General features: G+C 41.8%; 2 protein-coding genes across 3 annotated transcripts in view; both read right to left on the reverse strand.

The window, feature by feature from the left end:
• LOC134814902 (ubiquitin-conjugating enzyme E2 Q2-like) overlaps positions 1–26,071 on the reverse strand; it is a 102,145-nt gene that overhangs the window by 9,578 nt on the left and 66,496 nt on the right. The gene's annotated exons all lie outside the window — the stretch shown is intronic.
• LOC134815436 (tRNA (cytidine(32)/guanosine(34)-2'-O)-methyltransferase-like) lies at positions 789–24,968 on the reverse strand. The gene is made up of 5 exons (XM_063823970.1): positions 24,821–24,968; positions 3,531–3,679; positions 2,390–2,513; positions 2,224–2,277; positions 789–946 (listed from the first exon to the last, which is right to left on the reverse strand). Exons 1-5 carry the CDS (start codon positions 24,903–24,905, stop codon positions 789–791), a joined length of 570 nt encoding a protein of 189 aa, XP_063680040.1. The 5' UTR covers positions 24,906–24,968.

Below are 26,071 nucleotides of genomic sequence, written 5' to 3' on the forward strand. Positions count from 1 at the left end.
GTGTCGTTTACGTGACCGAATTACGGCTGTAAGAGCAAAATATGGGAGTAATTTTATCACATAAAACAGTAGGTGTTACTGTTTACGTCAGCTTGATGTGGTCACGTGTTAGTCTCGTGGTTCGTGACGCACGACTGCCGGATTTTTGTAGCTGGGTGTAGAGGGTGTGGGAGTTGCATCACGGCGTCTTGGTTTGGTATAAAAATGTTCCTCCTGCACGTTACTACAGTTAACGATCTTTTTCTATCGATTGTTTGTTTTGCACTAGTTTACCCCATTATTTTACTGCTCGATAGTATTTATGTGAAGTCAACATGACTATACGAGTATTAGTTTTACTTCTCTCCCTTTCTGTTGCTGCCCTCTCTTTCGAGTACGAGATGACTCAAGAAAAAAGCCTGATCTTTCGGGGGAATGAAATACCTGGTGAACTACGAGATCGCTCTGAGTTCGGACTGATTGACGAGGATGCTAAAAACGCTTTTGTGGAGCTTATTCTCGATTGAACTCAACTTTAGCCCAAGTAATGGTCCTGTCTTCACTCTGATACTAGAGCCGAGACTGAGCGACCACAAAGGAAGAAGAGTTACCCCACTACATATGTATACACCAGTGAGAAACGCTGTCCCACTGGAGACTCCTATTCGTCCCCTACAACAGACTACTGAGGCTGGATGATACCTTCTCCAACCTACCCTGTTATACTACAGAGGCCAGAAGCCGAACCCACCGTAGAACCCTGAAGTGGTGAAACAGCCCCCAGTCATCACCATCGATCCAGGTCAATATTACTGTTGCTCCTGGTGGATCTGGTAGTTTTGTTTGTGAAGCAAAGGCGCATGACCCCTCAGATTACCCTTTCCAGGAAAGGACCAGCTGTCCAGGACCCAACTGGATCCTTCAATGCTTTCAGCAGCGGTCATGTCAGTCAGACGGACCATCAACTCTATCACAATCAACAATGTGGGGACGAAACATAATGAGGCTGGTACACATGTCTTGCACTGCAACAGACAAGGCTGTGATGAAGTGGACGCCTATCTGACTGGTACTGGATCTGTGTTGAGGGAGTGACCTGCCCCGGGGAGTAAACAGTGTGTCGGGGGAACTCGCTTCGGACACGGACAATCCTGTGAGTGTCCTTCATACTGTGATAGAGCGGGACATGTTCGCCAGTGACTTTGTTTGCTCTAACTATTGTGAGGACAATTCACGAGTGCCTGATGAAGGGACGATGCCTGCAGGAACGACAAGTTCGGATTGAATGGTCATGAACAAAGGAAGATGTGGCAAGATGAGAACCAGAGATTTGGAAGAGGGAATTCGATCATGGCCAGTCTTACCGAGATGACATGGACGAAGGTGATGAACAACTGATCTCCGAATGTAATGCTATAGGATTCCAGAGCCTGAGGTTGGGTGGTACAGACACGACGTGATTGTAGGAAATGGCAATACTGATAAAGTCTGTCTTGTGCTGATGGTGGGGGTATACTTGCGAGGCTGTGAAACTTGCATGACACCAATGTTAGTAAAATTCTAGCTGCTGTCGTAGTCAAAGAAATCTCTCCCTCTCCCTGCTTTGTACCATATTGCACCGGTATCACACCAACTGAAACTCCAAGCTTCACTTCTCCAGCTATACAACACTAAACCCCGTGGTTGAAATACTCCTACATAGATGTAGATGTGGACTTGTGCGGTAAGTTCTAGCAGTGAGTTAGTTGGAGAGACAGAGAGGCCACCATAATAAAATTTAGTTTTCCAGTGTGTCTTTTTTTACATGTTTGTAAATTACGCAAAATATTAATTTTGTTGTTCCCAAGTTCAAGGTACATCTTAGTTAATTATTTCAAAGACAGTCCATCCAAACTTTCGGTCTGACTATCTCAATCCTACAGGTATCCGGAGACCCTCCATTTTTGACCTACGACAAAGAACGCCTACACCTACATTGGGACTGTGTGTCAAGGTCTTGGGCTATGGACTGTGAAAGCTGCAGCTGGTTCGTCTACGGAAGAAATGAGGGCTGTGGAAAGCCGGGGGTTCCTGCTTGGAGTCTGTCACCGTCTTCGTTGATAATGATATTCCTGAGTCAGAGAGGATGGTTGGTAAACAGAAACGGAAAGAAGCTCGGGCACAAGAACCGTAAAAATAAAGAGATCGTCTGTGAAAGAACAAAACCATAAGACTTCACCTCCTGTTTGACGGAGCCATATGTACCTGAGTGTGAGGGATTTATCATGGAGGGAATGTACCCCTCCGGAGGATTGTAGCCTGATAAATAGGGTTTAATTAGTGGTAATTAATCAAAATATATATTTGGGAAACATTTTATATCATATTTTATAATTTGTCCACTTAAAATCAATAATAAAATTAGCTTTACCTCTGCAGACGACGAATGCCTCAATACTGGAGTTTCTACTCGATCGAGGCTTACAACACTTGACATCCTCAAAGAATATTCTCAGCTGACTGAACAGTAATGCTACATCCTTCCCTCTAAAAATCTGAAATTCAGGTGGGTTTATCATATCATTTGTGATAAATTGAGGAAGGATTAAAGAAGGGAGCGCAGTGAGCAATATTTCAGCGAAAGCTTTTCATCTTTTGAACTACTCTATTATTCGTTATTTTCACTATCAAATATCAATACTATCAAATATCAATACTACTTATGAAGTTTTCAACATTCGAAAGACGTTTGTTTTGCTAACAGCGATTGTTTGGGTTTGGCAGTGATTGTTTCTAAATTGTTGGTTGCTGTGATGAGCTCCTCCACATAGCAGTGGAGATCGAGGCAAAAGTACCTATCATAGGAGCAGGTGCAAAGACAACAGTTAGCGCTTCGACCACCTTCACATTTGAAACTGGAAGCACCACCACAAAGACCCACACGGATAGCATCAATGCATGGGTGCAACTACCGGGAAGATCCAAGATAACAGCTGTCATTGTTGGTACCGAGTACAAAGCTGATATATCCCCTACTCAGCAACCATTGCATCAGGAAGGTGTACTATGATGAATTCAGGCATATGCTACGATATTTTACTTATGGGGCAATTGAGTATTTTGACTAGTAAATAAAATAAAGCTATCAAGAGTTTCGGCTGAAAATCCTTCAGCCTGATTTTAATCTAAAAACCGGCCACCATAGAAGAAGACTAATTTGAATCTTCTTATTTCTGGTTAATATTAGAATTTTGCAATTTGAAAGTTTGTCTCTTTTGTTGTTTCACTCCTGAAATTGTTGTCTTACAGAATTCCAGCGGCTACCTCTGTTTATAAATATTGAAAGAGAAATTCAGGAACTGTATTCGATCTAAGTAAGAGACGCTAAATTAATCATTTACAGCTCATGTACTCATCTTATGTTGTTAAGAGCGTATGTCATTGGGACAAACGATTTGGGATATATAACACAGAATATAACATCACATCATATCATTGGCCCTGATAACTACCTCCCTCGCTATATGACACTAATACAATGCCATATGAATTTGTAATTAAAACTTGGTTACCTTAGCAACGAAAGTGCCACCCAGCTTCAATACGTGAGTGGTAATGTTGAGAGCAGCCAGGAGCAGCTGGGCCTGAATAAACTCGTCGATATCGTGGAGTCCTGTCACATCAGGTGCTCCGTCACATACCACTAGATCAGCTTCCTCTCCTGCGAATATATTGTAATTTCTAGGTCTGTGTATTGTGTGATTGGTATTTCAAATATTCAAACCATAAGAGAATTCTTTATAATAGAATCTAATAATATATAGAATTCAATATTAGTGGGGCGATGAAACATATAATAAATCTTAAATATGATAAGTAGGTGGTAATCCAAAAATTTTGACTTCCGCGGATATGAAATATTTTTATATCCCCAAATTCCTCTCGCGAAGATGTACTCATGATTTTAATGAAATTCGACAGTAATTATTCCACAAGCTGCTATAGATGTAGAAAGTTTCTTAAAAATTCGAAAAAGTGTTCGCTAATGAAATGAAAACGGCGTGTTGCGCGTCGCAAAAAAAGTAAAAACGCGCGCGCGAACTGTAAAAATTTCCCAAAACAATTTATTTAAAATATTGAATCTTAGAATCGAGCGCTAGCGTGTAAACCTTCGAATATTCTTCTTATTTAGAAGATCGTAGTTTCATTGCTTCTGAAGTAGCTATCAGTTCGCCGGTCATTGTTGGGTATAATACTCATGTCGCTAATCATGTTCATAACTGAAACAAATTGCGTTGGGCAGTTGACCAAATCTTTTTATTGTTGGCTGGGCAAGGTGGTGATTAATTTATTGTTCCACCCGGTCCTGCACAATGCACATTGTTGACTTTCGGGATTTTGCTTATCTGTGACGGTAGCTGTCTACATAGCTTGGAGCCACAAGGCCAAGGGTAATTTTTGATTTTTTAGGAAACTTTTTTAATTCTTAAAGGGTAGATTTTATATAGGGTCATTGCTATATTATGTGTATATTGTTTGAATAATTTTATTTACATAGCTCTGATGAGATGACATTTAAAGTAGTGTTCAATGGCGGAGTACAGTTTATTTACCGACTTATTTGAAGTTGTACCGATCTTGTTGAGACCATAAAAGTTATGAATGGTTTGGTCGATTATGATGCTGGTCTGCTCTGAATGAGCATATCTGGTTTTGATCTGGTTTCAAACTGCAAATGCAGCAAGAGTTGTAATTGGGTTAAGAATGTCCACAGCTCTTGTTTTCTCTGACATTGGACAAGATAATCTGAAATTGGTACAATATATTGAGATTGAGTACTATAGTTTGAATGCTAAAATAGGCCTTTTACAGTTTCAAGTGTAACTCATTTCTTATTCCATATAGATCAATTATGGATCAATGCATACCTGCAAGTGCGGATGAGGTAGAGTGGCAGGTGGCAAAGGCACGTGCGGCAATTGCAAAGATCGCAGATGTGTCAGAAACAGCAGAAGACCCTTAAATTATTTTTAATAAAATGTTATTTTACAAGTTGTTTCTTATTGTGCTACCAACCTGGGATGCAATCCTTGACAGGTCTCCAATTACCCCAAAATATCATGATCAAGGGGACCATTAGGCACTTCTGAGTGGCTGAACATTTGAGTACACCATATCTATTTCAAGTCAGCCCAGACATAATTATTGCCCCAAAAGCATGTTCCAGATTAGTCTTAATTGTATTCCTGAATCTCAACTACTCTGCTACTTTTATATGTAGTTGTGTTCTGTTTTACAAATCATTTTAAAGTATCTTTCTTAGTAAAACAAGAAATGGTTTATTTCTAATTGTTTTCCTTTCTTGATCAAACAAATTGTTTAGGAGTAACACAATATGCAGGGACGGGCTGCTTTTTTGCAGTGTGTGAAGGCTGCTCAAACTAAAATGTGAGCAAACATTATTATATGCTGCATAATTGTCCTACTTAAGGTCACGATCCAATAAAATCTTAGAGTATTAAACTAGTCTTTGAACAGTTAGAATAACTATTGATGTAAGCACAAGTACCGATTATTGCCAAAAGATTTTTACTGCAGTATAAAATATAATAAGTAAACATCGTTGATAGCAATTTAAAGTTATAAAATGATTTGTGCATAATTTAATTAGAATTTTTCTAAAGCATGTCACAACGATGTAGAAAATCGCAAACATATAATAGGAAACTAGAAAGAGTCAGAACCAATTTAATATCACGATTTGAAATAGAAGAAAGGTCAGATTTTTATTCAAAGATACATGTTAAATTAGCTGCAGAACACTAAGTTTTCGTACTGAAAAAGATATTATTCCTAGCCAAGTCATTATCAATCATGCATATGCACACAACTCAATTCTTAAAATTACAGGACAGTCCTCACAGCAACAGTCAAGACACACACAGTTGCCACCCAAACTGTCACAGCACAATCCGTGTCAGTCACCACACAGGTCTCAGATGGAGAATCAGTACCACCAAATCCTGTGACCCTGATACCGCTGGTCCCCACACCTGCCAAGAAACGAAAGAGGCAAAGAAATGCAGAAAAAGAGAGGGAATACGCCAGGAAGAGCCGTGAAAAGGCTAATAAAGATCCTCTAAGAAAGGAATTGAGGCTTAAAAAAGAAAGAGAGAGTAAGCGAGCACAGCGCGCTGTGCTCGCTGTGGTCGCTTTGCGTGGTGTGCAGCAAGGAGATAAACTTCAAACATAAACCATGTTGTTTTATTCTAATATACAGAACTAAAAAATGAATCTTTGTGTCAGTCGGTGTTTGTACAATAGTATATTGATTTAGCCCTTGTATTGTCAGTCCGTCAGTCGGACGATTACCGACAGTCCATTACCGACCACCATTTTTTTATAAATTTTGAACAAAATTGTTTGTACACACATGCACATTTGATTTTTGTGTATGCTTCTTGGTGTTGTGTTGATGATTGTCCAAAACCAAATGTGTGGTTAGCTGTTTGTACAATAGTATATTGATTTAGCTCTTGTGTTGTCAGTCCGTCAGTCGGACGATTACCGACAGTCCATTACCGACCACCATTTTTTTATAAATTTTGAACAAAATTGTTTGTACACACATGCACATTTGATTTTTGTGTATGCTTCTTGGTGTTGTGTTGATGATTGTCCAAAACCAAATGTGTGGTTAGCTGTTTGTACAATAGTATATTGATTTAGCCCTTGTATTGTCAGTCCGTCAGTCGGACGATTACCGACAGTCCATTACCGACCACCATTTTTTTATAAATTTTGAACAAAATTGTTTGTACACACATGCACATTTGATTTTTGTGTATGCTTCTTGGTGTTGTGTTGATGATTGTCCAAAACCAAATGTGTGGTTAGCTGTTTGTACAATAGTATATTGATTTAGCCCTTGTATTGTCAGTCCGTCAGTCGGACGATTACCGACAGTCCATTACCGACCACCATTTTTTTATAAATTTTGAACAAAATTGTTTGTACACACATGCACATTTGATTTTTGTGTATGCTTCTTGGTGTTGTGTTGATGATTGTCCAAAACCAAATGTGTGGTTAGCTGTTTGTACAATAGTATATTGATTTAGCCCTTGTATTGTCAGTCCGTCAGTCGGACGATTACCGACAGTCCATTACCGACCACCATTTTTTTATAAATTTTGAACAAAATTGTTTGTACACACATGCACATTTGATTTTTGTGTATGCTTCTTGGTGTTGTGTTGATGATTGTCCAAAACCAAATGTGTGGTTAGCTGTTTGTACAATAGTATATTGATTTAGCCCTTGTATTGTCAGTCCGTCAGTCGGACGATTACCGACAGTCCATTACCGACCACCATTTTTTTATAAATTTTGAACAAAATTGTTTGTACACACATGCACATTTGATTTTTGTGTATGCTTCTTGGTGTTGTGTTGATGATTGTCCAAAACCAAATGTGTGGTTAGCTGTTTGTACAATAGTATATTGATTTAGCTCTTGTGTTGTCAGTCCGTCAGTCGGACGATTACCGACAGTCCATTACCGACCACCATTTTTTTATAAATTTTGAACAAAATTGTTTGTACACACATGCACATTTGATTTTTGTGTATGCTTCTTGGTGTTGTGTTGATGATTGTCCAAAACCAAATGTGTGGTTAGCTGTTTGTACAATAGTATATTGATTTAGCCCTTGTATTGTCAGTCCGTCAGTCGGACGATTACCGACAGTCCATTACCGACCACCATTTTTTTATAAATTTTGAACAAAATTGTTTGTACACACATGCACATTTGATTTTTGTGTATGCTTCTTGGTGTTGTGTTGATGATTCAGATTGTCCAAAACCAAATTCATTTCAAACTCATTTACACTCTCTTAGCTAGCATATCAATATTCATTCAAACTCATTCATTCAATATTCATTTCAAACTCATTTACACTCTCTTAGCTAGCATATCAATATGGTGCAGCAAAAGAAGAAGCAGCCAGGACAAGAACAGTTTTTCTTGGACTTAGCTGCCGTGTTGGGGTTAAACATAGGAGATGTTTCACCCAAGAATGCTCTTGAGCAGTGTTCTAAATTATCACTTAATCGAGTTTCATACCGATTAGTTCTATCTTTGGGCAATTGTTGTACCATGCTTCCCAGAACCTGTATCTTACTCCAGTCACGTGACCTTATGTCACGTGGCTTCCCCTGCCGCCACAATTCTGTTTTCGTGCAAGCTATTTAGACTCGGGACCTGCAAGCCCGCTCCGTGGAAGGTGTTAAGTTTCTTGTGTACTTTAGTAATTTGATCTCGGTAGTGAGATCTCGGTAGTGAGAGCGGCAGGGGAGATTCGTGGAATTGGCCACGTAGTTTGTTGACTTTAGAGGAAGGGGGATTTTGATGACTATGGATTTATATTAGTCGGGAGTTCTTAAATTCACTCTCTGAATACGCGTCTATTCTTTGTCGGACTACTAATCTTAGAAGGAAAGTAAATCGTTACTGAGTTACTAAATCTGGAGGCCTCGTGCGTTTTAACCTGTTGTATTGCTTAAAGACTTTTGCAGTACATTTTACGCGTCCCATCAGTGTTTTATAAGCTTAATCGGAGCTTATTGTCAACAGAGATCGGATCGATTTCTGTCTACTAGTTTTGATATACATTGATCGGATCGATCAGTGTACTTAGTTGACGAATTTTTGTTGTTGTTTAATATAGTGTTGATCTACCATCATCATGTCACACCTCGATTTGAACCAGCTTAGGACAGACCTCAAGGCAACAAACGGCCAGATTGCGACAATGAAAGAAGAGTTACAGGAGGCGGAAGATAATCAAAAAGAAGAAATACAACAACGGCTGGAGGAGGCAGAACAGAAGAAGATAGAGATTACTGGACAAGTAGTCCAGTTTTTGGAGTCTGAGGCTCCGGTAGAAGCCCCCAGCAGCAGTACCGCTAACACAGCTCCTCTTAGCCAGATTACAACCAGCTCACAAGACATGCATGACCTGAATGACAAGGATACTGGCAACGTAACGATAGAAACCAGGGATTCTGGTTTCACATCGGCACCTCATACCCTAAGAGAAGGGAATGCAAATATGCGGGTCCAGCAACCGAAAGAGTACAAAAAGGGGGACGATTTCACTACCTTTAGCTACAGGTATAAGATCTTTGTGGCTACTGCCAGGGTACCGAAATACATGCTAGCAAACATGCTTCTTAACAACGTGGACAACGACACTCTACAGAAACTTGCTCCAGTAGTCGAAAAACTCACGGTTGGTGAGAGACAAGACTTAACAACCCTGCTAGCCAAGTGTCATGAACAACTTTACCCCCAGTCAGAAGTCAGAGCACTTCGCCAGCAACTAACCGCAGGTTGCACTAAACAGGAGGATGAGGAGGATGTTGACACATTTGCTTGTAGACTGAGGAGTATCGCCAACAGAGCAGCGTATAACAACATCAGTGAGCGATCAGAAGCCTGCTTAAATGCCTTCCTACATGGGGTAAACGATGAGCTTTATGACAAGATACTAGCCACTCCAGGAGCTGAGCACGATTTTGAGGTCGCTGTGTCAGCTGGTAGGAAGTTCGAAAAGATGAAAAGAACTAGGACTCCCACAGCACAGATAGAGAACCAGTTGGCTGTCTTCAGGATCAACAACAGCTCACAGCGGGAGGGTGGTGAGAACGGTCATGCACAGTCACGGGGATCACGTGACTATGGCTCGAATTATCGTAACAACCAGGGTGCTTATGCGGGAACGGATAGTTACAACAGGACGGATCGTCCGACTAGACAGAGGACAGAGACCAGGACCTGCTTTAAGTGTCGACAAGTGGGCCACATTGCTAGGAACTGTAACGCCAAACGAGACCATTTAAACTAGATAGGGGCCGGAACGACAGCCGGCCCGGGACAGTGCGAACTATTGGCTGTGATGTGGTGGTGAGAGGCCTTGCAGAGGGTCATGAAGTTAACTGTCTGGTAGACACAGGTAGCCACGTAACGCTTGTCAATGCATCGTTGTTAGGGCAGATCGGTATAAATGAGGTGGAACGGACAAAATATGTCCTATCCTCGTTTACCGAGAATAAGATTGACACACTAGGTGAGGTAAAACTCAGATTAAGGGTGGCCGGCACTGATACTTATCACCGCTGCATCGTGGTGAAGGATAGCATGGAGTGCGACATACTCCTTGGTATGGATTTCATTAGAACACAGGGACTCTGTGTCAATGGTAAAGATAGTGTGCTATCTTCCAGAAGTGGGTATGCTAAGTTCCTACCTGCACCTACTCGTGTCATTAGAAGGATTAAGATTCGTTCCTCAACTACGGTCACCTTACCAGCTAACTCTGTTACTTTTGTCAAGGGTAAACTGTCAGATCCACGGAAGGAATATGGAAATGTGGTTTACAGTGGTCATTTGGAGCCTTACACAAACCTCTGTGCGAGCGGATTGTTCGCAGCGGAAGCCCTTACTCACAGTGAGGAAGGGGAGGTTCCAGTCAGAGTTTTAAACACGAGTGATAAACCTGTCGTCTTGCACAAGCGAAAGTTACTAGGTTTCCTCAACCCGCCACCGCAAACAAAAAAGCTTGTTAACGTGAAAGAAGTACACATCGCAGCTGAATCCCCTGTTAATCCTAGATTAGACGAAAGTCACGGAAAACACGGTCCAGAGGATGACTGGACCAAAACGCGTTTATTCGAAGAACTCCGCTTACCTGAATTGGAGCTAACAGGGCAGGAGAGCCGCCTGAAAGACATTATTTGGAGGTATAGGGAAGTATTCTCCAAACATGAGTTTGATTTGGGCACTTGCAATTTCTTCACCGCGTCAATAAAGCTCAAGCCTGACGCAGAACCACAGTACGTATGTCCTATACCCACTCCGTACAAGCAGAGGGATGCTCTACAAAAACATTTAGACGGAATGCTTGACAATGGCATCATTAGCGAGGTTACAGGGCAGGCTAGTCCTTGGAATTCCAGAGTCTTCCTCGTTGCTAAGCATCATCAACCCGGACAGTTTCGTTTTGTGGCTGACTTCCGTGCATTGAACAGTCAGTGCCTCCCGGACACATACATGTTGCCACGAATAAATACTGTGACCGACCAGATGGCAGGAGCCAAGTGGTTTTCAACCTTCGACCTCAGTAAAAGCTTCTACCAGGTGGGGTATGATGAGGAATCTGTCAATTTGACCGCATTTACGGCCAATCACCGACGCTACGTGTTCCACAGAATGGTAATGGGCCATGTTTCATCCAGCTCACAGTTCGCCCGCATGATTGACCAGCTCTTGGCCAACATTCCTTTAGACCAGTTGGCGTATTTCTTAGATGACCTTATGCTAGCATCTGCTGATAGGGAAAACTCATTTGGACAGGCTAGAAGTGTTACTCGAGCGTCTGGCGAGAGCTAATTTGAAGTTGATGCCTGCTAAATGCAAACTCCTAAGAAGAAAGGTCGAGTTCGTGGGATGGACAATCTCTGATAAAGGAGTGAGCATTAACGACGAGAGAGTGAAAGCAGTGAAGGATCTTCCTGCGCCCAGAAACTTCAAGGAAACACAAAAGGTAATGGGTTTCCTCAGCTACCACCGTAGATTCGTAAAGGGTTTCGCAGGATTAGCCAAACCGATTTACGAGCTCCTCGACAAGGACAAGAAGTTCCTCTGGATTAGAGAATGTCAGACAGGTTTTGAAGAAATAAAACGTCGCATTTCGGAGGGAATAAATCTGACATTACCTCGAGTGGATGACCCGGACCAGAGTTACGTGGTAACTATAGACGCTTCTGAACATGGATATGGAGCGGAGCTAGCTCAAGGACAGGATGGTGAGCTAAAGACTATCGCATTTTTCTCCAAACGAGTCCCTAAACACAAGCGGAGGTGGAGTCAAAGCAAGCTTGAGTTTGAATGCCTGGTGGAAACCTTACAGCACTTCGAACTGTATTTGAAAGGCACAAGTTTCCTAGTTAGGACGGATTGTCTTAGCTTGTTGTCACTTGAAAAACTATTCGCCAAGGCAAACTCTACGATGATCAGACGATTAAACAAGCTGGCGAGTTTCAGGTTTCATCTTGAGCACCTCAAAGGAACAGAGAACGAAGTTGCGGATTTTCTCTCGAGGTACTTATTCAAGGCAAGGGTTGAGGAGAAAAGCACTCAGACCAATCCCCCAGCCTCCAAGGATTTTGGAGAGCAGAAGGTATCAGTAAAGGCGATATCGGTCAACGAGAGTGAGGTGCTACTAGATAACTCAACACAGGGTGGTGGCAACAATGAGTTCGACAAGGATATTGTCGAAGACAATCAGAAGGACGACGTGCTCATCGATGAATACATGCTGACTGCAAATTGGGTACCTCATGACCCTCTAGATTTGACCAAGGTTAAAGTCAAGGAAGCCTGTGTATGTGATACAGATGTGCTGGATGAACACAAGGAGAAAAGGTAGAGGTAAAGGTATCACGCATAGAAGGTTCGCCCTCAATCACTCAACAATTAGAACTTGGTGAGATCCTGGATAAGGACAAGCTGTTAACGGAGCAGAGCAAGGATCCTGTTCTGAGGGAAGTCAGGAAATGGTTGGAGTCTGGCAAGCCGGATCGGCTTCAAAGACTGAGACTAACACGTGATCTCTTGACGTATTGGAAACAACTGAATCTAATCGTGGTGCGAGACGGACTGCTTTGCAAGAAATGGATACTTCACAACAAGAGCAGTAAGGAGATAGAGATCCAGCGGTACTTGGTTCTGGTACCAGAACCATTGAAGGAGCTAGTGCTGGATCAGCACCACGCTTCACTACTCACCATGCATCCAGGAGCAGATGAGACTTACAACCAAATACTCCGCAGATACTACTGGCCTCAACTCAGAGAGGAAGTCGATCTCTACGTTAAGTCATGTGTCACTTGTGGCAGTTGTAAACAGCCTAGAGCGTATCTCAAAGCACCGCTACGACATGTGATTACATACGACTTTGGGGATGCCATTTCAATAGATCACATCGTTCCTGAAAAGGAGGGTACCACAAAGCGGGGATTCCGCTATATACTGAGTATCACGGACGTTTTCACTGGTTTTGTAGTCGCTCTTCCCTGCAAAACTCGGAAAAGCGAAGAAACCATTAGACTGATACAGCACGGATGGTGCTTGAAGTACGGTTACCCTCGTGAAATTTTAGCTGATAATGACACCTCGTTTACGGCCGAAGTTTTTAACGAGGTTTGTCGTTATTTTAAGATAAGGATAACTCACGGTACTCCTTACAAATGCTCAAGTACCAGTAAGGCCGAACGTTCCAACAAGCGAATCAATCAGGCATTAAGAGTAACATTAACAGACAAGCAAATCCGTGACTGGGATTTATACCTAAACTATGTTACCTTCGCACTCAACTCATTACGTTCCAGGCATACGGGGTTCTCGGCGAACTTTATGTTATTTGGAAGAAACCTCAACACACCTCTGGACCTGGAACTGAACGGGGATCCCGTTCAACTTGACAGTTCAGTAAAAAAGGGCACAACCGCCTACCAGTTGTATCGTACTATCAGGGATATCTGTGTCAAAGCCAGACGTCATGCTGCTCTGGACTTCGGGTACGCAGATAATTCCTACAACAAGAACCTACAAGGACCGTACTTCCAACCAGGTGACTGGGTTTACACTCTCATCCAATGTCCAAGCCACAAATTTTCCAAGAGATGGCAGGGGCCATACCAGGTTACTAAGCGTATTGACGATCACCTCTATGTAGTTGACCTCGGATCGAGGGATAAATTGATGAACATCAGCAAATTAAAGAGGTACGTAACAAGCAAACACTCACCTTCACATCTCAACGTTGGTGCCGCAGAGTATAAGCCAGCCGAGGGCGTGGATAACGCCGAGAAGATTGGAAATGAGGGTGCACAGTCTACAGTACAGATGGACAGGGATGGTATGGAGCTGGAGGTGCTGGCAGAACCAGACAACAGAGGACACACAGGTTCCGTCACGCTAACTGGATTAGAAACACCAGCCGATCAAACAGTCAGGGAGACTGTTATACAGCCCAACCTCCAGCCAGTTCCGCAGTCACGAATGCAAGGTGTCACGACAGAGCAGGATTTCTCTGGGAACCGAGGGGACCAGGAATTCGAGATAGTTACTCCGCCAATGGTGGATCCTGCAGACGCAGCACCCGCTCCTCCACGAAGGAACCCTGCCAGAGCCAGGATTCCTCCGAAGTTCCTTCAACTTTTCAGGGGTACCAAGAGCTACACTTAGTCTTGGGTATCTAGTCGACCTTGCGCCGAGGAAGCACGTCGTTAAACTGCAAGCCTCGGCAGGTGCAATCTTTGCGCCATGATAGTGTGACGACGACAGGACGGTACAGGTCACAGCACACTTCGTCCAGGGACACCCACTGTTGGTGTTTAGGAGGTGTATTGAGCACACACGAAACTCAATACTTATCGATTACTGCGGATTGCAGTTATGACTTAGCATGGGACACATGCTCACGGATAAGCTGCAGGTATGATTGTAGTTTACTCTGAGGAATGACTAGCGATGACACTGTTAGTTTACCTACCGGCTAAATTGATTGTGGATACACACGAACGATCAATTTTTGCAGTATTACGGCACTTGTTATACTGGTAGCTAGCTCAGGTGCAGAGAATATCTGACCTGAGACGATGATCTAAGGATTTTTGATCGATTAAGACAGATTTTGAAGAAATAACATATCAAAGTAATACTAAAACGCTTTACACTTGTTAACTGGATATAATACACATTTCAGGTGCACTGGCTCGGTACTAGTTCCGGCAAAACACTATTTCACATGCAATACTACCTTAAGGGTTAAAGAGTCACTGTTAATGATAACTGGGACACGGATCGTGTCTACACTACAAACGGAGGGAGGTCTTAAGGTGATAGGCTGACCAAGACATCCGGTTGCCAAGGATCAGCCGCTTCCAGAGCTCGTCACGCTGTTCCCAGGAACCAGGTCGCTTTCTCACAACTTCCAGAGACGTACGCCACACTGTGAAACGTTTGTTCACTGCAAAACGTACCAACTCCAGATCCTCTTTCGTCATTTCGTCCTTCAGCCCGGCTACCACCAACTTCTTCACTTGATTCCCCAACGACTGGATCGACTGAACGTGGTGTTGGATCATCTCGTCGTAGCTCTTGCGATCAGTACAGTCCTTGGCTTTGGAAGTCATGCGTGTGTTCAGGAGGTTGATCCGCTGTTGTATCGTGGATTCTAGGCTCAGGAGCAGTGACGGAGACACCATCGGATGGTTCTTGTTGTAGCTGTAATCCTGGACGGGTTTTTGGATGAGGGTCAGCGCTGCTATCACTTCTGGACTGGGAGTCAAATCGGTCGAGAAAGTCCTCGTCAGTGTCTGTTCTGAAGGTTCCAACTCTGTGCGGTCGAAGGATAGCGATACACATTCCTTATCCATGCTGTTTTGGGGTGTGAATCTTTACAACATTCGTAGCGATAAAGATCTAAAAAGCAGAAAGCGAGGTGTCCCATGTTTTCTCTACGGCCTTTATACTACTTGCGATCACTCTGTATCAGTACTGGGAGTACATGACGATACGGCATCGTTAGATCCAGTTAGGGTGGGATCACCTAATCAAGGTCTTAACTCGCGTCACAGATCTCATCATAAGATCCTTGAACTTGGGAGCGGTACTCGAATTGATGATACCGGACACGTAGCACTTGTCGCTACAATACTACTGATTAAGACTTTCGTCACCGGGTGGTGATTAGACGGTAGCTGTCTCACTGACAGTCTGAAGTCAATCACGGAGATTGTTCCTTGAGAGATGGACACGTTGAGACGTCTATGAGTTTTGCAGAAACTCAGTGTTTGGAGGAGGAGATTGGACGTGGACTACAACTGACGAGATTCAGCTACACCTACGATACTACATGTGGTTTTTGTTTTTATCAATGTATAAGATGAATCAATTTTTTACTTGCAGACTATTTTTGGGAACTGTATTTTAGACTTACTGAGAACAGTCTTAGATTTTAATTTTGTCGTTCTTAGATTGACTTGTAGGCTGTAATAATTTTCGTTATATATTTGTCGGCACTTAAATTATTCCAGACTTTTAGGGGGTGGGATGTTGTACCATGCTTCCCAGAACCTGTATCTTACTCCAGTCACGTGACCTTATGTCACGTGGCTTCCCCTGCCGCCACAATTCTGTTTTCGTGCAAGCTATTTAGACTCGGGACCTGCAAGCCCGCTCCGTGGAAGGTGTTAAGTTTCTTGTGTACTTTAGTAATTTGATCTCGGTAGTGAGATCTCGGTAGTGAGAGCGGCAGGGGAGATTCGTGGAATTTGCCACGTAGTTTGTTGACTTTAGAGGAAGGGGGATTTTGATTACTATGGATTTATATTTGTTCGGGGGTTCTGAAATTCACTCTTTGAATACGCGTCTATTCTTTGTCGGACTACTAATCTTAGAAGGAAAGTAAACCATATACTGAGTTACTAAACAATCTTCGGATTGCTCCAGCCACGAAGGCATCATTGTTGTTTGCCTTGCTTAAAAATACACCATCATGTAATATCTCTCAGGTGGCAAACGAAATATTCAAGAGAGTCAAGAGGCACAACTCCCGCAACCAAGTAGCAGTTCGGAATTCCAAAAGTGATAACCCGACGGCGGATAGAAAGAACTTCTTAGACTCTCCTCTGGCTGATGACCTAGTATCGAGGTCTTCTTCAGTTCCAACTCCAGTTACAGCTACAGCTCCAGCTTCAGCTCCAGCTTCAGCTGCAGCTACAGCTCCAGCTCCAGTTCCAGCTTCAATTCCGGCTGAACGCACTCTGAGTCTGAGACCAAGGCCGAAGCAGACGTCCATCATCCACTGCCAATCATGCCGACCCAGAGTAGTATATAGGTACCGCTTCATGAAATCAAACAACTGCACTAATTCCAAGTCAATAAAGCAGAATATTTACAGGCAATCACAAAAAACATTAAAGCAGGTTACACGCGGGTGTAACGTTCACTTTATCCGAAGGGAAAAATAATACTTTACGTAACGCGCGATTTACGTCTTGGTAGCTAAATTATTCAAGTGCTATTTGTCAGAGCGACACAAATGCGCGAGCGCTTGCGCGGCTCACCTATCCAACACTCTTGTTTACATCGTATCAGGCAATGGTTCAGTTTAATTATGGTAAGGGCACAGCCTGTCAAAAACCCTTTTCGCATGATCCGTCGACACCGCCTGAAGGTGAATGCATAATAACGGATCATGAACGTACGGAATCAAACGTTAATAAGCTTGCAGCTTCCGATGAAAATGTATTCAACTTTGTGTCATGCTTGAATTGGTTTTGGACCTCTTCAATGCTTTTAATTTATTTATTATTGTTATTTGGTATTATGAGCTGATATGTATATATACATACGGTATTTAAAATTAAGCGTATAGCGAGCATATTTAACAATTTTTAAGCAATAATGTATTGCGAGCAGCTGTAACTTAAATATCGCATAAAAATCATATAATTATAACACAAAACTAAAATTTTATTGGAATCTAGGTTAAAATAAGATAAAATTAATATCAGCCCCTTCGCCACTCTCAGCAGTCAACCAGGGCTCATAAAAGCTTAACAGCGCCTGGGTCCGTTCACCAACTGTGCTAATGTGAGTGGCGGTGTGGTAAAACCCATTTTAACAGCGTGAATATTTATCAAATATAAGCGCGCTAGCTGCTAGCATACTTGTATCATTTAATTTTTAATCAAATTTATTCGGATATATATTTATTGATTATGTATTGAATTGGTGATAAATAATAAAATTGTCTTTTCTCAAAAAAAAAAAATTGTCTTTTCTCAATCCAAGAAGATGAAGGCCCTTCAGACGACCATTAAAGATCAGTCTTTAGAGATCGACCGACTCCAGGTAGAAATAGTAAAACCAAGTGATTTCTTGTTACTTATATTTACTTGCTTGCAAAAATAACTTTAACTAAAATTCAAGTATGGAAAATGTGTGCTTGTTTTTAAACTTGTCTTTATACATGGTTACAATTCAGGCTCAGTTGAACTCGTGGAAGGCACAGGCTGAAAGCACCGCTGCATCTCTCTCCGCACTGAAGAAGAGCTATGCTGACCTTGAGGAGGACTGGAAAGCTGGTGAGGAAGAGCTAAGTCTGTTGCAAGACCTGGAAGAAGACGAACTTGAGGAGTTCCTAGACAACACTTCCAAACCTTCGGCAGCAAACAAAGTTGTTGTTCCCGAGGTTAGAATTTACTATGTGCATACTTCAAAATTAAGGGGGCCAGGTGCTGTATTGAATGAGTTTTTTGGCAGTGTAATAACCTTAGAATTGAGATAGTGATCCAATAAGGCTTTGTACTCGTTGGTGAGAAAATTTATTGTGTAAGTGGGCAGGACAGGATTGTTACAACTTATTTATCAGTATCACTAAATCCATCAGATCCCTGTCCGGGAATCACTGAAGAAGATAAGTCCCCGCCTGAACGCCGTCTTCGCTAAGCTGAGGAATGTCCACAAACTCTCGCAGAGTGGCTGCATAGAGGTGTTTGTGTGCGTAGCAAATGGATTTTTTAATCAACACTACAAACTTGGTAAGAATGCATTTCATAGCAACTTTAGACAATATTTTTATTTCTGATACCAAGTCATGCACATTACATTTACATCAACTATGTTCCAATTTGTTTTTATTCAGTATGATATTCCTAGGGCAATCAACTACTAAGACTAGAAGGAACAGAGACATTATCCCGAATTGCCGTGCCCGCAGTGACACATCTTCAGGACCAACACCTGCACCCCCTGCAAAGAAGTCAAAAATTTCAGTAGACAGCAACACAGTGCCTTCCAAGACCTGGGTCGTACAGCAACAGAAAAATGTCCACTATCCCCTAGCTCAGCTCTCAATTGCTAAAGCAGTAAGTGTAACTAATAATGTTGATATTGTGAAACCATTGTAGTGAAATTGTTTTGCTCGTTCATATAACTATAAGTGAACCGAATGATTATAATCTAGTATGTACTTTTATTTATCCCCGACGTATGAATAGTGAATTTATTCTCAACTTTCAGACCAAGGAATCAACTCACGCCACTGCTGAGTTTGATGGGTTCTCTAGCCGCAGACAGAAGGGGACCTGCGCTGGCGTCATGGTTTTAAACAAGGACGGTGACAAGACTAGCTATTTCCCAATAGCTTGTGAGACTTCGTCAGGCTCGACTGTTGAGGCATCCGCAGAGTGGCTCAAGACCAAGTTAACGTACATGGCCACCATCTCAGCTGAGGGAACATCCACGGAGGAACTGTTGGCTAGTGTTAAAGAACTAACGGAGAAGGTTCAGTTCTTCATCACTGATGACGGTTAGTAAAACTTTTACTAAAACTACAAAAAAAGGTTACTTTCCTTAAAATACCAAATTTCAGTTGCAATAATAGCATTATATTTAAAATTAATACATGTCTTCGTAACCAATCACTACAGCCTACCTAATGCAAATGCAATGGTTATAATTTAATGTGCTTTCATAATTTCCTACAATTCACTTTTCACTGTATTTTATTTATATGCTATATCTCTATGTCCTGCCTAGCAGATTGAAGCTTCTTAAAAAATGTTTTCTTATATTGTATTGTTGTGTTAACTTGATTCTAATTCTAAATCTAATAATTATTTAGCGTCTAACATGAGAGGAGCAGTAGCGAGCATAGGGGAGTGGAAGAAGGAAATGGGAGTTGTTGTTGAAACACTATGGGGCCACTGCAATGCCCACATAGAACCAGCTCTGGCATCCTCGCTCACCAAGGTGCTTTTGGAGTTCGAAGAAGTTATAGGTAAACACAATAACCAATTTTTATGTGTTCACTGTTATCCTATACATATAGTATAGCCATTCACACATGAATATATTACTGTTGATTGTTAGCAGTGACAGTTTGACCAATCATGATAACCAGTTTTGGGCACTGTGTAAAATACCCGCAATTATAGAGGTTCGCAAGTTCGTTGTAGAAAGCTACAATTCCTCGTTCTTTGGGACAAATAAGTCCTGCTCAATCACCATGGTGTACGCACTCATGAACTTGCTGGGACCCTCCAGCAAGAATCAAGAGTGGTCCCTGACGGAGAAGTTCTCCACTTACCTAAAGAGGGTGGTTGGTGAGAAGAAGAATCACTTACAAGATGCTCACTCCTCAAGGTTCGGCAAGGACCCTGAGTTTATGGTTCTCATCGCATACCACTATAAGTAAGTTTTTTTCTGCTCCAATACCGAATCGTTCAAGTTAAACTATTTTTATTTCTTAAATTTGAAAGATAGATCCACCCTGTGCTAGTGTGCTCTGCCTGGTTAGCTCATTCTAGAATTAATGTCTATCATATCTCAGGTCGATCGAAGGATTTCTGAATACGCTTCATATGGACAACAGGATGTTCATGTCCTGTCAGAGATACGTGAACTGTCCATACTTTAGAGAAATCTGCCTCGCTGTTGGACTACTGTACTACCATGTGATCAGACCTTTTCTAGTGAGTTTACTTTTCAGAGGGAAAATCCCACAAAACATTAAAAGATATGTTTCTAGTAAAATTTTCTTTTGTCTTTTCTTTTGATAGTTCTTTCCTCTGAATTTGATATCTATGTCATACCCCAGGTTGCAGTTGGGACAGAGACGGTGGAGGGGTATAAAATGCTGTCACATCTTGAGCTTTGTGAGTTCTACCCAGCACTGATCGCAGCTTTGAGGACACTGAGCGCTGGAGCCACTGACCCGCTCCTGTCTCCGCAACAGCTCCCTTTCCTCGAAAAATACCCGAAACTAATCAAGGTGTCGCATCACGGTCACTCAGACATCTACCAGAGCCTCTTCGAAGAGATTAAGAGTGACCCTTGTGACATGTCTCTAAAAGTGGTCAAGAGAATCGCCTCCCTTATTGCTGAAGGGTATGCAGGGACCTTCAGGGAGCAAGCTGAATGTTACCTTAACAACGGAAGATTTAAACTGTTACTGGACGAGAATCCAAACAAGTTTAATGGAGTACCAACAAATGCACTTGCTGTTGAGCATCAGGTCGGCTTTCTCAAAATTAACTTATAAAGGCTTACTTTTCTACTAAATTGTGTATTTTATTGAGACATCTTAATTCTTCATTATACTCAGATCATTGCTTCATTTCAATGTTATTATAAATATAACGCACATCCAACTACTTGCAGGTTAGCGAGTTCCGCCACGGAGAAAAGCTGGCACGAACAGCTGATATCTTCACTATTGGACAGGCCCAGATCATCGCAGCATCACCCTGGATCCGGGAAATGGACAGCTGCACGGATGAGGAGCTGCAGGCCTACATCAAGTTCGCTATGAAGAGTCCGCAGGCGCTGAAGGCAAGGGATATTCTGAAGTTGGGCAAGGAAGCTTCAGATGCTCACAAACTCCAGCAATTTGATGTTCAAAAGGTCAAGAAAGACCAGTTGGTATTGAAGAAGAGGGACAGTCTCCGGAAGTGCCGAGAAGATCATGGTGGGCCGGTAACAAGCAAAGTAGAGCTGGAAGCAATCCTTAGTAAGACCGACGAAAAGGAGAAATTCAAGATGCTCCAGCTTGAAATATTTTACATGCGGGACAACACCTACGATAATCACATCATGGAAGACAGGTCAGTTTTCAAGGTCAGGCGAAAGGACGACTTTGGTAAAATCAACCCCAAACCACTCGATGAGCTCAAAAGAAATCTGATTCAGCTGCTAGAGCCGGACTTCCTTTCCAACTCCTTTCCTACTACTCCCCCTGAAGATGACATGATCAAGAGATTGGACACGTTACAGAAGAAACTCACGGAGTCAAACAGCGTAAGAAAAATTGTTAATGATAAGACTAAATTATCAGAGGGGCAGTGGGTAGCTTGTTATTGGCAGTTGGAGAATTTGTCCAATATCTGGTACATTGGCAAGATCTCCAGGATTATTCCTGCTGGCAAGTGTAAGGTTTGCTCTGCTGCAGGGTTCAGTCGGTTGAACAAGGACCGTTCCAAGCCTTGTTATGAGATTGTCTACCTTTCCCCAAAGGGAAGTCGGTATGAGTTTGCTGACAAAGAGGAGTACCACACTGTGGCTGCTTCTCTTTTAGGTAGAGTCACCGTTTTACCCAGTGGTAAAAAGCAATTCTCGCTAACCGAGCCCACTCCAGCTGTCCTTAACAAGCTGATGCTCGCTAATTCCTTATGTATAGCTGCTTCAAGTTTAACTGCAACTGAATAGAAATTTTGCATATTATTATTAACTATTTTACAACTTTGACAGTTTACCCTGCCTAATAAATGTGCTCTGCTTATTGCAACACTTGATTGAATGTATATTTTGCTTGTTTTAAAACCATTTCATTTCATGTATATTGTTTGAAACTTTAATACCTTAAAAATACAAAAAAATTATGTTAAGTTTAATGTTAAAGTTAGTCATTATATTGTTTGATACCTTAATAGTAAAAAACCCAAAAAAAGCAAATAATTACTTTAAAATATACAAAAAAATTATGTTTAGTTTAACCTAAGTTTTAAGACTTAAGTTTTGAAATCACAGTTTAGTAGTTGATTTTTATAACATGAAGTCGGTTTCTGTCTGTTGATGATATTTGTGAATGCAACAGTTAAAGTTAAAACATTAAAAAGTTATTCCTATTTCAAAAATAATCCATTTCAAAATTTGAACTTTGGGCGGGGAAAAAGCGTTTTATTTCGTACAGAGAGCAGAGTTTTAGCTAAAGGACTAGCAAGATTCTGATAAATTTCTGATGAGAGTACATCGTGTCAGTCTCACCTCACCTCATTACATATTTGTGTTCGTGTGGATTTAAGGAACTCCAAAACATGAAATTTTCTCAAATAATGTGCAGTTTTGAGAAGGAAACCTACGTTTCTGTTATAATTCACTAAAATCTGTGGGGATTATTGCGCTGCGGCAGGATATCCGCCAAGCAGTTTCAAACAAGCCCTCTTGCGTATTTGACAGTGTTTCTGGCAATTAAAACTACGTTAAGCCAAATTCCACAGAGAGCTTATAACTTACTTCAAACACGAAATAAACATTGCTAAGGTCATGAAGTTACCTAATGGCTACTTTTAACGGAGAATCAAGTCATTCTGTGACATGTAGCGTCCTTTTGTCACTTAAATGGATGACGTTGACTCTAGAACATCGTGAAACTTTCCATCAGTAAAGCTAAAAGTATTTCCATTCTAAAAAACTTTACTTCAAGATAATTGCACGAAAGATGAATAAGTGTCGAAAGATCCATTTGATTGAACTTGTCTTCAACTTTTAAGCTGTATTACGTCTCGAAATAAGCGATCGACCGCGCAGGATTACCACCTATGATAAGTGACGTCCAAACTCCAATGACCAGTTTCAGCAACAACCAATCAAATCGATCCCCAGCTCAAGATTTATGCGAGATTGCGAGCCGGACTCATCGCACAAAATTTGTAAATAAATGAGGAAACAGAAAAAGTTTAACTTAAAAGTTGAGGTAATTAGGAACTTAACATGTATTTTATACTCTTAACGTGTATTTTATCACTTGTTTATAGCGTGAAAACTTCGACGTAACGCGCGCGAGATTTTTGCCAGATTTTTGCGAGTTTCGTTTAAATCTCATAGCTAGGCTCACGATATCGTGAGATTCTCCGCGAGATTTCGGCACCCTCTTTCAGCACTACATATTCGGTCGCGCGCTTGCATTTTCATCGCTTTTCAGCGTGTTTATTCACTGTACTGTCTAAGTCTTAAATGATACTAGTTGTTATAAGATCAAGATTCACAGTGGTTACTATAGTTACCATGGTTACCATTAAAGGAGGTACTATTCCTGGCTACAGTCTACTCAATCTTTCTCAGAATATACTTGATACTGCCATAGGCATAGTGAATTAAAAGTTTGAGAAAGGGTCTCTTCAACTGGAGAACTGACTTATTAATCGTAGCAGGTAATTAACTCTGGATCCTCATCACATTGATTCCATTCTAAATTCTAGCCATAAACAAAACAAACATTACCAGATAACTCCGTTTACAATAATTTGACATGTTCCAGTGTGAACGAGGCCTTCCCCGGACAAATCCTTAAATGCCAGTCTTCTCTTGATCTTAGTTCTCTAGATGAAGTACGAACAGTATAATCTATCGGATAACGTATATAACAAGGTGCTCTGATGATAATTTTAGTAAAATAATTAATAATTGCCAAAAGAATGACCGCTGACGAGACTGGAACCCGAGTCAACTGCTTGGCGAGCGCGCCCTAAACCATCGGGCTACGTGAGGCTTACCATAATTACAATATGTAACATAATATAATTCATAAAAATACGCACGTAAATTTTTCGTTATTTATGGATCCAATAACAGTGACATACTTTTCGCTTACAAAGGGACTCGCGAAATCTTTTTAAATAGAAAATAATTAGTGGGGCAAGAAATCTTACAGGCTGGAGGGGGGGGGGGAGGGGGGGGGGGGGGGTTGGGTGGGGAGTACATTTCGCCACTGCACGTGACACGTGAAAATCGCACTTCTAGTGTCAAAATCCAATCTCATCGCACTTTTTTTAGAATCTTGATAGGGGAATCGATCAATTCATTGAATTGCTGTCATGTGTCAGAACAAATCCGATTCACCTTCCAACTTTACTGTTAAGTCTATAAACACTTGTTATACTAACAATTTGTAACAAACTCAGACCAGATATCTGAAAATCTTACCGGTGAGCTCAGTTAACTAACCTTCAAAGTGTCGGATGATATTCTCAGCAGTAGATGTCTTGGTGATGTCACCCTGTATCTGTATAACACCTGGTAGGGGTGCCATTGCTTGCAGGTCTACAGCCACTATCTTTACATCGTTCTGGTTTTGGTATAGTTGCCTGCTGAGGACCTGGAGATTAAGCTAACGTTAGCAGTATGGCCAATGACAAAATATGAAATTATTAATATGAACCAGGAAAATTTGATTATCAATACTAAATATTCTCAAAGCAAGACCGCTGTTGAAGCTACTTTGGTGCGATTGCCACCCAAAACAGCATTAGGGTCTTTAAATGGCTCTCCGCTTGTGTTTTGATAACTACTGATAAATTATGGGGGGGGGGGGGGGGGTGTCACGTCCGTCTATGTCCGCCTATGTCCTGTCCTTTTTGGATTCTACGAGACAACGGACGTGTTTTTTGGGTCATTGGCGGACATAAACGGACATTAGCGGACTTGGACGGACATTGGCGGACATAGACGGACATTGGCGGACTTGGACGGACATTAGCGGACTTGGACGGACAATGGCGGACTTGGACGGACATTGGCAGACTCGGACGGACATTGTCGGACTCAGACGGACTCGTTTTGCAAAGGGCAGGCCTGTCTTCCGAGATCGCAAAACAAAGGGGAATCCTTGAGTCCTTAATCATTTGTAAAAAAGTCTCATCATGTTTGTCCGCCCAGGTCCGCTTATGTCCTGTCCTTTTTAGGATTCTATGAGACAACAGACGTGTTTTTTGGGCCATTAGCGGACATTGACGGACATAATAGGGAAACCCTCGGGTCCGGACTTCGAAAATCGAAAAAATATCTTCGGCTCATAATGATCAGGGTGACATAAATCGTGGAAAAAAGTGATTTTCAGAAAAACTTTGACAAAATTTTGTCTTAGAAAATTTTTGGTCCGAGTCATTCTCGATACGTCCCTCCTGTATCGAGAGCTCCCGCTTCCGAGCTCGTGTTGCAAGGGAGGCCTGCCTTCCGAGATCACATTACAAGAAGGAACCCTCGAGTCCGAAATCGTATATCGAAGGGTAGATCCGGACTTCGAAAATCGAAAAAATATCTTTGGCTCATAATGATCAGGGTGACATAAATCGTGGAATAAAGTGTTTTCAGAAAAACTTTGAAAAAAATTTGTCTTAGAAAATTTTTGGTCCGAGTCATTCTCGATACGTCCCTCCTGTATCAAGAGCTCCCGCTTCCGAGCTCGTGTTGCAAGGT

This window comes from Bolinopsis microptera, chromosome 5 (assembly GCF_026151205.1).
Source record: "Bolinopsis microptera isolate Bmic1 chromosome 5, MBARI_Bmic_1.0, whole genome shotgun sequence".
Lineage (NCBI taxonomy): Eukaryota > Metazoa > Ctenophora > Tentaculata > Lobata > Bolinopsidae > Bolinopsis > Bolinopsis microptera.

Excerpts from the sequence above, each read along its gene's own strand:
- LOC134815436 (XM_063823970.1), bottom strand. The coding sequence starts at position 24,905 with ATGGCACCCCTACCAGGTGTTATACAGATACAGGGTGACATCACCAAG. Across the intron at positions 3,680-24,820 it reads TATCATCCGACACTTTGAAG|GAGAGGAAGCTGATCTAGTG; the intron begins GTTAGTTAACTG and ends ATATATTCGCAG. Across the intron at positions 2,278-2,389 it reads GGCATTCGTCGTCTGCAGAG|GCTACAATCCTCCGGAGGGG; the intron begins GTAAAGCTAATT and ends CCTATTTATCAG.